Below are 13,607 nucleotides of genomic sequence, written 5' to 3'. Positions count from 1 at the left end.
TTATATTTTTTGTGGTAAGGAATAGAGTTTATTAATAAGTTTGTAAGAACAAAACAAAACAAAAAAATTACTCTGTGAAAATACTTTCTAAAGACTTTTGTCTTATCTCATTGAAACTGATGTTCTCCCATGAAACATCTCAATTCTGACAAAACATTTTCACTGGAAAAAATGTTCAATCTGTAGCATTTGGCGAAATTCTTTGCTTGAGAACTGAGTTATTTTAAATTATGGTCTACATTAAACACAAAATTCCCAGGGGTATCCATTATCAGTTCGAACTATTAATTTATGTCCAGGGAAATAGAAATATAAAATATGCACAGAATGTTTGTCCTAGCCTGGTGCAAGAGACAAGCATGCAATCAACTATGCAAATATCAAAGGCTAGGGAAACTGTTATCCACAAGTTAACTAATTACTTTTGCTCATTTAATTGAACATGGGGCATGCTAATTCATCATTGTTTTCAACTTTGTTTACATTTTGTTTTCTTCCATCATGCTGGTTTTAGTTCCCTGCTCACTCCTCACTCTCACTCATTTTTATAGCATTGGCATATCCCTCACTGTATTTAATGCTCATCTTTTCTTTCTTTCTTTCTTCTTTCTTTCTTTCTTTCTTTCTTTCTTTCTTTCTTTCTTTCTTTCTTTCTTTCTTTCTTTCTTTCTTTCTTTCTTTCTTTCTTTCTTTCTTTCTTTCTTTCCTTCCTTCCTTCCTTCCTTCCTTCCTTCCTTCCTTCCTTCCTTCCTTCCTTCCTTCCTTCCTTCCTTCCTTCCTTCCTTCCTTCCTTCCTTCCTTCCTTCCTTCCTTCCTTCCTTCCTTCCTTCCTTCCTTCCTTCCTTCCTTCCTTCCTTCCTTCCTTCCTTCCTTCCTTCCTTCCTTCCTTCCTTCCTTCCTTCCTTCCTTCCTTCCTTCCTTCCTTCCTTCCTTCCTTCCTTCCTTCCTTCCTTCCTTCCTTCCTTCCTTCCTTCCTTCCTTCCTTCCTTCCTTCCTTCCTTCCTTCCTTCCTTCCTTCCTTCCTTCCTCTTTCTCTCTCTTTTCATTTTTAGAAAACTCTTTGATTGTGGCTTGATATTATGGCTGCCCTGTCCTGTAGCTGAAGGTAAATGCTAATTAAAAAAAAAAAAAAAGTTGACTAAATAAAATTTTAGCCTTCATAAATTTTTCTATTTCTCTCAGGCTGATTCCTGTTATTTTTTCATTCACTACTATATTGCTTAAACAAGTTGCTACTTCTGCAGCTCCTTCTGGTACTGAAAATCCTTTGAAACAATTGCTCTTCTCTACCTTCTGCTGTTTAGCAACTACCTCCTTCTCGTAGAATAGAATCATAGAATTGCTCAGGTTGGAAAAGACCTTAAAGATCAACAAGTCCAACCACAACCAAACCATAGTACCCTAACTAACAACTCTCAGCTAAATCATGTTCCCGAACACCACATCCAAATGGTTTTTAAACACATCCAGGTTTGGTGACTCAACCACCTCCCTGGGGAGACCATTCCAGTGCTTAACAACCCTTTCCATAATGAAGTGTTTCCTGATATCCAACCTGAACGTACCCTGGTGCAACTTGAGGCCATTTCCCCTTGTCCTGTCACCTGTCGCCAGTGACAAGAGACCAACCCCACTCTCACTGTAAGTACCTTTCAGATACTGGAAGAGAGCAGTAAGGTCTCCCCTCAGCCTCCTTTTCCCCAGACTAAATAGCTCCAGTTCCTTCAGTTGCTCCTCTTAGGGCATACTCTCCAAGCCCTTCACAAGACTTGTTGCCTTGTTGCCTCCCTCCACAGAGGGGTGAGCATTGCTGGAGGCCCCTTCATCTGGGGTGTCCATTCACCTTGACAGTGTAGCGAAAGAGAGAAAGAAGAAAAGCTGAGAAATGCCTGATTGCTGAAACTCTGTTTATATATCATTTTGCTAAACAGAGCAATTTGCTGGATTTAGCTAGTTTTTGTTTTTATTTTGTTTTTATTTTAGATTAGCGTTACACAAGAGGAAAATAAAATAGCATTAAATATTTTCATTGTAGTAGATAACTATAATTCTCATCATAGAAAGGTTTTCTTTCTAGATTTAGAGGGAAAGTGGTGCTAATAATAATAAAGGCTAAGCATTCGTGGATGGGATTTCTTCATTAGTTACCATGGAACTATTGAAACTTGACCTTAAAGATCATCCCTAAAAATAACCATGAGTGTCAACTGTTAACAAGCTGATTCAGTTTATATAAAATACGGGTCATAAACTTTACAAGAATGATTGAGGTTTTCAGTTTTAAAATACATTTTTAAGAAATGTGAGCTGTGTTGACACAGTGGAAAATTTTTAATGAAGAACTTGTCAAATTCTCTTCCTATCAAAATTTTAAAAAATAAAGTAAAATTTCTTTCCTCAAGAAAAATTAAGAGGAAAACAGCAGCAACAGAGTAACTCCAAACCTATCAGCAATCAGCCCTGTAAGTGCTATCAGGAGCATAAATGGAATTTTAAATGGAATTTTGCTTGCTCAAGGAAGTACTGTCTTGGAAATTCAGAAGTGGCACTTCACTGAGAATCAACAAAAATCAAGCTGACTTAAATTTAAATGAAAATATAAGAAAATCTAGGTTTTTTTTTTTGTTTTTTTTTTTTTCTCTAGTGTTGCCAATAAAGACAATGGAGGGAATATGTGCATTTGTGTGTGAGAGGAGGGAGATCACTGGGGTTTATATTTCACAAAGGTCTGGCTCCAAAGATGTATAACTACCCCAATTTTCCATATGGAAGACCACTAGGATGTGGGGGCATGTGCCATGTGATGAATGAGATAAAGTCCTGGGGAAGCAGAGGTCTCTGCTGCTATTAGCTGTTAGAGAAGTCAAACTCCAAAGAAGTGAATGCTTTCAACTTCTTTTTAACAGAGAAACTGTATTTGCAGTGTATTATTACCTTACTACAAAAGTGACATCCTGGGTTTATTAAGAAAGTTAAAACACACACCAAATGTTTCTTACTGTTGTACAATTGGAGCAGAGCAAATGTAATATTTACATTTAAGAAAGGGGAAGGAAATAGATTAAGATAACTACCCTCAAGGGACTGCAAAATAGAACACATTTGAATATGAAATTAACTTAAGAAATGAAGGTAAACATTAAGTTTCATTAAACACAGCATGTGTTTACAGAAAGGAGACTGTTTTCCATTCTAGCTCACTTAAAAACTGATTTTCTAGATATGACTAATCTGGGACTAATCAAACTGTGATTTATTAAAGTCTTTATTGTAGGACTTGATGAGAAATTATTAATTCAATCAGAAAAAAAAAAAAAGGGATTCTATTGCTTTTCCTGATGTTATGCTGATTCATCTGCAGCTTCTCTGAGCTCTAAGGTCAATGGTCTTGTTATAATATTGATAATGGGGATGCCATGGTGTTTTGTCAGTGTCTGGAGTCCATGATGTCTATGCTGATAGTTTCCTTTTGCACACTCTAGGACTTAGGGTCACTTTTAAATGTTTGCTGACCTGCTTTTGTACATTTCTGTTTCTTTATTGGTCTACAGATCCTGGTTATGTATGGATTTATCATACATACAGTCCCTTTTGCATATATTATAAACTATTTCTTTGTTCTCTTTCTTACCCCCGCTTTCATAGAATCATAGAATCATAGAATTACCCAGGTCGGAAAAGACCTCAAAGATCATCAAGTCCAACCACAGCCTAACCATAGCACCCTAACTTTAACGACCTTCTGCTAAATCATATCTCCAAGCACCACATCCAAATGACTCTTAAACACATCCAGGGACCGTGACTCAACCACCTCCCTGGGGAGCCTATTCCTGTGCTTAACTACCCTTTCTGTAAAGAAGCGTTTCCTAACGTTCAACCTAAACTTACCTTGGCGCAACTTGAGTTCATTTCCCCTCGTCCTGTCACTTGTCACCAGTGAGAAGAGACTTGCCCCGCTCTCACTGTAATATACTGGAAGAGAGCGATAAGGTCTCCCCTCAGCCTCCTTTTCCCCAGACTGAACTGCCCCAGCTTCCTCAGCCTCTCCTCATAGGACTGATTTTCCAAGCCCTTCACGAGCCTCGTTGCCCTTTTCTCGACCTTCTCCAGTATTTCCATGTCGTTTTCGTACTGATGTGCCCCAAACTGAACACAATACTTGATGTGTGGCCTCACCAATGTCGAGTACAGGGTCAGGATGACTTCCCTAGTCCTGCTCACCACACCATTCTTGATACAAGCCAGGATGCCATTGGCCTTCTCGGCCACCTGGGCACACTGCTGGCTCACTCATTTCATTCAGCTCCAGGCCTGCATTTTGTTTTCCAACCATTGGTGTTTTTTTGTTTTTTTTCTTTGTTCAAATCTCAAATCCTTTCCCAAGACACTAGTTCTGCATTTTTTCTATAGTGAGTCATTGTAATAGATAAATCATAAAACCTGGGTGGCTCCACACAAAGATAAAAACAAGTAAATCAAATTAGCCATAGCTAGATGGTCAGTTAGAAAAATTGCTGCTGCAGCAAAACCAAATGTGACAAAGCTGTAGACAGGTCTGAAAAAGCTCATATGGAGCAATACCCAGTCATAAGCCTTGCAAACTCACTATAAAGCCCATGCTCTGTCATAAGAAATGGCAATACATATGGCATTGCAATACATGCAGTGTTTCAGATTAACCACATTGTCAACATAGATGAAGTTTGGCATACTTTACTGGAAAAGCTGGAAGATATGCATGGGTTAAATCACGTGACAAAATTTGGAAATTACACTCATATACGCTAAGAATAAAACGCTTGTTTGTAAAAGCTGGGACTTTGCCAGTCGCTTTGGGAAGAACAGATGAAGGGAAGGGATTTTGAGTAATAGTTATTAACAGGAAGAAAGCCACCTGCAAAAGGCATATGTGATATGCTGCACATGCTAACTTTAGTAGGGTTAAGAAAAATAAGCACTGCTGCTCATTGATGGAACTTCATCTGAAATTGCCTGTTTTGTTCTGGATGGTCTTGTTGAAAAGAAAATGTGCTCTTATTGGAGCAGGAGAGGAAAGTTGTTATTGTAAAATTAGATCAGGAGGCAGTGAGGGATTTGGAATGGAGGCTCAAGCTCCACTCAGAAGGTCTTTTAAAATTGCAGATACTGTGTGATTTTTCTTTGGCTCTTTCAGGTGCTCAGTATAGGTATTTTGATCCCGCCTCCACCCTTTTTCTGAATTTTTCTTTATTTTTTTTTTCTTCCAAGCAGAGATTGATTGTGAAATCATCTGTAAGACAGAAGTAATTCCTGTGCCTCAGTGTTGTTGGGAGAAGTCATTTGCTACAGTGCATCTCAGCTGGACTTCAGTTCTCACCTCATTACACACTTCATGTTTTCCTAATGTCTTCTTTTTCAGTGTTTAACTCTCATTAACCATTTATCTCTTTTCTCATTCTTGTTTTAGTGCTCTTTTCATGGTTTTAGTGGTGTCATTTCTTATTTATTCTCTTTTTCTGATCTTGTTCCAAGTCATCATTTAAACTGTCCCGAACTCTCTCTACCCTTTCTTTCCCTTGATTCTGCAGCTCCTTCTACCCCAAATGTCTCATTTCTTTCTTTCTCTTTTAATTTTGACTCTTCCTATTGTCTGTATATATCACTACCATTTGCTTATATTTTGCTATTTGTTCTGTTTAGGGCCTGTCGTATAGATTTCTAGAAATACTTCCCCTTAATGAAGGTACTTTCCCTTACAGATCCTTCACTGGATCTGTAGTTTCCACTGGTATAAATGGAAGTTTCATTACGAAAATCAAAACATCAAAAGTGAATCAATTTGCTAGAAGAATTTTTGGAACTTCTTTAAATCAAATGTTGAATTGGAAATATTAACACAGAATCTAATGAAAAAGGAAAAGCTTGATATAAGAAGGAGCTATTTTCAGTGGAACATGATGTTTTCAAAATAAGTCCAGATTGACAGATTTTTCTCCTCATCCTTTTAATGCACAAGTGAAATATTTGCAAGAAAAATGGAAGATTAATCTTGAATAACTATCGATGAGTGTGATTTTCTGTCTTTTTGAAGAAATACTTAATATTTAATAGATACTATATATAGGTCATAGGAGATACTTGTAATTTGATGGGCGTATGTGCCCTTGCTGATCTATCATGTATAAAACAATGATGTAATTTGCTGTAGTCTCACACATTACATCAGATTCTGTGTGTTTGTGTAGTGTGAAATGAGGCATCATTCTGTTCAACACCATTTTCCACTTCCTTGTAATTAATAGCAAAGGCACTTCAGGGAACAGCCTGTCTCTCTGCCAGAGAGATACACATATCTGTGGGTTCAGTGTTTCCTTAAACAAATTGGCAAGGATTTCAGTTGCAGAGGAACCTGGAGTCTTTGGCAAATATGCTACACTGGGGCTTCATAGGGTTTTGTTTATAAGGCTTGGGGAATTTTTCAGACTCTACAAAGTAGGTATTTTTCCTGCCAGTTTTGTGGAAAATAATACTGATGAAATTCGAATTTTAGTCTCTGGGATGTCTCTCTATAGCCTCTCTATAGGGAAGGCATCTACCCTATAAAAAGATATTTACAACTCTTGGTTTTTCTGGCAGCATAAAAGGTTTTGTGTTACCACTTCCAAAGTCCCTGGGGCTAGCAGCAGTGATGTAGGAGGGAGCTCTTTGCCTCCCTGGCACATGCCTCTCTGGCATGTGGTGGCATCCTGTGGTACAAAGCCCCTGTGCTACCTTGCTTCATCATCTGATTGGTCTTGAGATTACAGACCTGTTTGTCCTTTCCTATGCGTTTCCACATGAGCTGTTAATACTCCAACTAGGGAGTTGCTTATTTGGAAGAGAGGAAGTGAGAAATTGTAGTGGAAATGGGATGAAAGGTGAGATGTAGTGCTACTGATGATGAAGTTTCTCCAAGGAATAATGGCTGAAGGGAGAAAGTTGAAGTCAAGGATCAGTATGTGTCCAGGCTCTGTTTGAGTTCCCCGGTCCTTTCTTTGTGATAGGACTTGTTATTTTCTGAAGTAAACCAATCTGGTGTTAGTAACAGCTACTTCAGGCATCTGAGTGCCAGGTATCTTGCAGTTTTCATGTGAAATTAACTTAAATAAAACAATTACATTTTCTCATTTGGCTTCGAGCATGATATTAAAGCTGTGTACTTAAAAACTTAAGTCCTTGTGCAATGGATTCCACTCCTGTTGTTCATGTCATTTACAATTATGTTGCTTTTGAACAAGATTTTTTGCCAGCAGGGAATACTGAAAAGTGCCAAATTAAATTTCTGATGCATTTTGTCTTTAGTTCATGGTGAGAATTATTTCTCCCATAAATTTACTATGCTTCGCTGAATGAACTCATATTTCCTCTAAAATGTCTGTGGTGTCAGATTAGTTTTCAAAGCCACCATAGTGGCACTGTTGATGCCCCCTCCTATGCTGTGGCATAGCACAGGCCTTGTTTGAAAAAAAGAAGATGGAGAAATGCTCCATCCAAGCTGTATCTATTTCACCAACTTGGAACCTGCTGCTTACTAGAGATGTCTCTGGGAAAAGGAAAGAATGATGTTTTCACATATAGAGCTGTTGTGGCCATGCTTTCAGGTAAATGATACCAAAATGTGCTAATGCAAATTACAACAAAGTGAAAAGGAAGTATGTGTGTAAGCCATTTACATCATGGTGTCTGGCTAACAACTGATGCTTCACCACTAAACAAAAAGTTTTATTTTGTTTTTATATTGGAATATGTTTTCTAAATCCAGTTTTTGGATTCATTAGAATGCTATGAATAGTCTCTGCATACTCAAGCCCTACATCTGTGCCCACTTTGCATTCCAGGAAATTAGCTTAATTGATATTAAAAAGTGACACTAGCTGTAGGGGAAGAAAATGATAGGTAGGAACATAGCAATGGCAATTATATACATCATATTTACCTATACATGTTGTTTTCACGAACAAAGCTCTTTTGTGTTGTGTTGTGTAAGCTTAATAAGAACTTGAAATCTTGCAAGGTAGACAGTGTTGGATTCTCTACTTTGTATTAATTGGTAAGATGGAATGCATGTGAAACTGTACACAATAAATCACAGCCAGATGTCATGAAAGATAAAAGAAGTTCCGGGCCCATCACAAGTCTGGATTCTCTGACAGAGAGCAATAATTACTGACTATTCTGTGGCAAAACCCATCCATAGCATCAGTGACATTATCAGGCACTTGGTGCAGGGACTGGAAAACAAATGTTAAAAATCTTTATATTTTTTTTGTAAGGAGATAATTGTGTTTGATATGCATGTGTCTTCTGTCCCTGAAGCTCAGCTTCCTAAAAATGCTGTAGCTGCCATTTTGATGGGATTCCAACTTTTGCAATCTAACCAAGCCTATTTTCTTTTATCTCATTTTTCCCCAGAATGCTACATCAACAACAGCAACGTCGAATGTTCATGGCTGCTCTGCTGGCACTTGTCTTCATTCTGGCAGCAGTGAGTACCACTGAAGCTGGAAAGAAAGAAAAGCCTGGTAAGGTCTAGTATACAGGGTTAATCCCTGAGGCAGACTGCATGTGTGGGACAATACAAAATGCTTTTGGTTTTGTTGTGAAATTCAAGGCATTCATTAACCTTTTGACATGCATGATAGGTATTTGTGGCAGTGACATTTTTTCCTGTGCTCAGTTGAAAAATAGAAATTAGTTTTCATGAAAGCTGGCAGCTTGAGAAAGAAGAGACTAAGTCCTCAGTTTATCACAGAATAGGTATTGCAAGACATCTTTCCTTAAAATTTGCAGAGAGTAGGTTCCTACTAGGCTTAGGGAGAATCACAATGAAAGCGTAGTTCTCACATTACTCATTTTGTGTGTTATATGTAATTGCGACACCAGTGCCATGAGAGTTAAAATCTTCCAGTAAAGGACTAAATGGACTCTGTGCTGAAAACAGACAACCAGACATCCAATGGTAATTTCTTTTTGCTAGTGATGAACTCAGACCCCACTGAAATAGAGAGAGGCATGGAGTAGAAAACTGACATCTATCAGATTGATTTTTGATGTTTTTTAAGAATTGCATTTTATGGTGTTTTTCTTAAGATCTTATATCTTTTAGGGTAGTATGGTTAGGTTGCAGTTTGACTTGATGATCTTTAAGGTCTTTTCCAACCTGAGTGATTCTATGATAATTCTATGATTCTATGAGAGTTTGATTTGGCTATTAGGTGTAGTGGAACTGACTTTGAGTGATCGTGCTTTGGAGTTAAAGCTGAAGAGGTTGACATGTTTGCAGAACTGTGAATGGCATGCCAGATCTTTTGCTTGTGAAGCTGTTTTACAGACATCTTCCTTATTTTCTCTCTCAGGCGCTGTGGCTGTTCAATGAAGAGACATTTCTCTATCAGCTGTGAGTACTGACCATTTATCTTGTGTTTGCTTCCTTGTCTTCTGCCAGAGAAAAAGGCCAAGAAGTCTGACTGTGGGGAATGGCAGTGGAGTGTCTGTGTGCCCACCAATGGAGACTGCGGCCTGGGGACACGTGAGGGCACTCGCACTGGAGCAGAGTGCAAACAAACCACCAAGACTCAGAAGTGTAAGATTCCCTGCAACTGGAAGAAGCAATTTGGAGGTAAGCATCACACTTTCAAGGGACTGTTTTTTCTCTTTACTTAAGTATGATGAAGAAAGACTATATTTTCTTAGCTCTGCAAATAAGGTGCTATCTACCTCCAAATTTCAAGTTTGTTGCAACTAACAACATATGTATGGCTTTGACATCAGTGTGACCTTTCCAAAGCAATCAGTGCAGCACTTTCAGCCTTGACAAGACTATGGTTGCACATACTCTCTTGAAACTATTCAACCCTCCTCTCTTAACCTTTGTCATCACACAAATGGAGGAACAATCATAGAGAACTTGAACAAAGTTTTCATTTCTCTTTCTTTTTTTCTTTATTTATCTTAATAGTTCAATATATTTTATTTACATTCTGTATTGACAATTTAAAAAATTTCTCCTGGGATTCTTTTCTCCAGTTGCACAAGCCTTTTGTCTAGGAGCACCTTCTGGCTGTGATGAAAGTGGTTATAATGTTACTCGTTCCTACTGAACTGATAACATTTTTGTTTTCACTCTCAGTCCTTCTATTTTAAAAATTACCATTTATTTACTCATTGCAGCAGAGTGTAAATACCAGTTCCAGGCCTGGGGAGAATGTGACTTGAATACTGCTTTGAAAACTCGAACTGGGAACCTAAAGAGAGCTCTTCATAATGCTGACTGCCAGAAGACTGTCACAATCTCAAAGCCCTGTGGGAAGCTTACCAAACCCAAACCTCAAGGTAAATTCAATTTGCTGAAAGCTGCATACTAGTTCATTTAGTTTGTTGGAATTGTGTTGTCTCACATGCTTCAGTAGGAACAGGATATTGTACTCTCATAGCCTCTCCTGTCTCCCAGGCAGGCAATATTCCTGCATTGTATAGTAAATGAAAAGTAACAGACAAGAGGTGAACTGAAGATTAGGACTACATGTGTTGCCTCCAGTTCATTGATGTGCAGTAGACCATCGGAGTAAAGATGTGTTGCATAACTTACTTGTCAATGAGAACATCCCAGTAATAGCATGCAAGAACATGTCTTGTTGAGATAAACATACCTTTCATATTGACACTTGGTATTGAATAATGATGAGTTGAAAAAGGAACTACTTTCCTTCTGGACACGTAGTGTTCAAGAAATGTTTTGCTCACTGCATGCTGAAAAGAGGGCATGCAGATGTTCTGCACCTTTTGGGTTATATATTCTTTATTCAAAGACAGCAGGGATGAGTCCACCTATTGTCTTATTTAACTGAAGGCATATGCTCGTTTTGTTTCCTAGTGTCTCTTAGACAAACATTTTATTTTTAGTTATTAAGGCCTTTTAATATACTCTTTCATTGGAATAACATGTTATGCGCTTAAGATGATTTTCAGTGAAAGCTAAAGCTGTGAGGTCTTGTTTAATCAACCAAAGTAATATTGTTTTATGTAAATGATACAAGCTATATTATTCTGGCATTTGCTGCTGAAAACTATGTTAAAAAATTTCCAGGCTTTGAATATTTGGATAATTATAGAAATAAATGTGATTAGAGGTGTCAGGTGGAACATGGATGAGCAGTTTTCCAATTGTGGGTAGTGGTGCACCAGTGATCTATGGAGCACTCTGCCTGTGCAAACTTGCACACCTTCAGTGGAGCTACCAGATAAGTGCTGAGTCTAGAACCTGTGTAGATAATGTAAGCTGTGAAGCAGAAAGCATACAACTGGATCTCCGGAAACCAGCTGACTTGGTTGAGTTAGCAGCAATAAACATCTTCATTTGGGCGTGGAAGTGGATGAGGAGGAATAAAAGTAGGAATAAATGCAACAAGGGCTTGAAGCTGTGTAATTTTATTGCTTATTAGTTAGAAGGGAAAGATTTGATTTCTTTACTGTTTTATTATTTTATTCTTTTGCAAATTTCTGTGCATTTGGGAGTTTATTGAATAAAGTTTCTTCTCGTGCTGCCAGAAGGGCTTTGTTGCTTGAGCCACCCCCAGCATTCTGCCTAGTCCTACCTATGTGAAGTCAGTGGGCTCTACTGATGGCTGCTGGAAGAGAGAGAAACAGTGTCCTAGTAGAGCAAGTGTAATTTCTGCATTGGAGTTTCTCTAATCCTGAAAGTTGGATTGTGACCACCTGCAGCAAGATAGTTGTATGCTGCTAGTTAAACAGGGAACCTGACTTCATTAATTTGAAATAGGTACAAGTGTAGATTTGTGATCATAATAAATGTGGGCAGAAATTCTGCTTTCCTGTCTTGTATTAGAAATCTTACAGCGTCTTCCTATGAACCACTTGCTCATTCATATTCTGTTGGCATTAGGAGAAGCAACAAGTCTAGAAGTCAAACACTTGCAGTGTGCCTGAGCCCTGAGCTGAAGAGAAGTAGTCCATATTGCAGATCAGTGTGTATGACTGCCTAGGAACTGCACTGGTCAGTGTGTTGAGAGCAGTAGGGGGAACTAGAGGAAGAAATTAGGTCAAGCAGTTGAATACTGTATAAAATGTTGTGCCCTACTGAACTTCATTACTGAGTTAAACTCTGAGTGCTGAAATGAAGAATATTTCGTTTTGCTTCCTGAGGTGAGGGAAATTCTAGGCTGGAGGTAAGACCCTATCTGTATCTCGATAAAGGAAAAAATAAACTGTATGCAAGCTATAGTTAGAATAGAATAAATTTAATTCTTCAGAACCAATAAATAAGATCTAGGTACTGCTTGAGCACTTGAAATGGGCTACAGATACGTATTAGGCTCCCTTTTCTTCCGTAGCTTCACATGAGCAACTCAGGACTACAAGCGAAGAAAGCATATAATACATTATTTGGAAGCAGCAATCTTTTTCTTGAGGTATAGTGTTGTTCGAAGTCTGTATTCATATGCTGCTAAACCTGTAAATGCTGCTCAGCTGCCATCAGTTGCCACTGTGATTTTCTGGAGTAGAAAGGCAGTGGTTCCACAGCATTTGTAGGCATTGACAGCAGAACTGTAAGTGAGGGTCCCATAGATGAAAGAAATCTGTTCTACTGCTAAACTGTTACGTTTTGGATTAGTGCAGGCTTCAAGAACTTCATCATTGAGAACATCTATGACATTGGTAGGCTGGGAATACCAGAATTGGATGCGAGATGACTGATATTATTTCACTGAAAAGTAGCAGTATATTCAGAAAGAAGATTTGCTTTAATAATTTTCCTGACTAGCCCTCTTTCCCGTGCCCTGATTTTTTTCCTTTTATTAGGTTGTATTTGCAACCTCTCCATTGCACTGCTTTTTTTTTCTTGTGATTTAGTGTTATTACTATGGTAAGTAAAAGCCTCCATTTAGCTTCTCCAATCAATTGCAGCTTAATGTGTCTTTTGTTATTTACTGTAATTTGTCTGCTGTTAAAACTAAAATTTCTGACTTAAGTATTTTGCTGTATAAGAATCTGTCCATGCTAAAAATGTTTTCTAATGGACTTGCCCAAATTCCTTTTATTATTACTAAATAATTTCTGAGATGAAGCGACTGCATGTATACAGCGTTTCAAGCCTGTCCTCTACAGATTTGTGCTGAAAAAGAAAACAGCATTATCTGTTGTTGCTTTTCAGCTCGTGAATGTAGCAAAGCGATGCTGGTAGCATAAATCCTGTTTTTCTCTCCTCTCACCAAACTACTTTAGAAGTTGAGTGCTGTTTTCAGGGAGTTTGAGTGATGTTTAACAGACAAATATATATATATACATACAGAAAAATCTGAAGGGTTGTTTGTCAGATTCACTGACAAAAGTATGTTTTGTTTGTTTGTTTGTTTGTTTTTTGTTTTTGGTTTTTTTTTGTTTGTTTGTTTTGAGGAAGTTCTTTGGTCTGCAGGAAGACTTCTGCTAAATTAAGTCAGGATATTCTCATTAGCATTAGAATTACTGATAAAATGTTGATCTAAGAATTCTCATGGGTTTATCATTAGCCAGCATTCATGGAAAAGCCTTAAAAGCTTTTTGAATCTTTTGAAGTTTGGAAAATAACC

At 38.0% G+C, this 13,607-nt stretch overlaps 1 protein-coding gene across 2 annotated transcripts in view; it reads left to right on the top strand.

Moving 5' to 3' along the window:
- PTN (pleiotrophin) overlaps positions 1 to 13,607 on the top strand; it is a 67,895-nt gene that overhangs the window by 38,222 nt on the left and 16,066 nt on the right. For both annotated transcript variants that reach the window (XM_015866610.3, XM_015866621.3), the window contains exons 2-4: positions 8,434 to 8,543; positions 9,467 to 9,640; positions 10,192 to 10,353. In XM_015866610.3, coding sequence (XP_015722096.1) covers positions 8,435 to 8,543; positions 9,467 to 9,640; positions 10,192 to 10,353 — 445 coding nt within the window. In that variant the 5' untranslated portion in view covers position 8,434. The remainder of the gene's footprint in view (positions 1 to 8,433; positions 8,544 to 9,466; positions 9,641 to 10,191; positions 10,354 to 13,607) is intronic.

Source organism: Coturnix japonica, chromosome 1 (assembly GCF_054131305.1).
Source record: "Coturnix japonica strain WE chromosome 1, WE-NBRP24, whole genome shotgun sequence".
In the NCBI taxonomy this organism is placed as follows: domain Eukaryota; kingdom Metazoa; phylum Chordata; class Aves; order Galliformes; family Phasianidae; genus Coturnix; species Coturnix japonica.
Note: the sequence above shows the minus strand (reverse complement) of the source record. Positions and strands in the feature narration are given on the sequence as shown.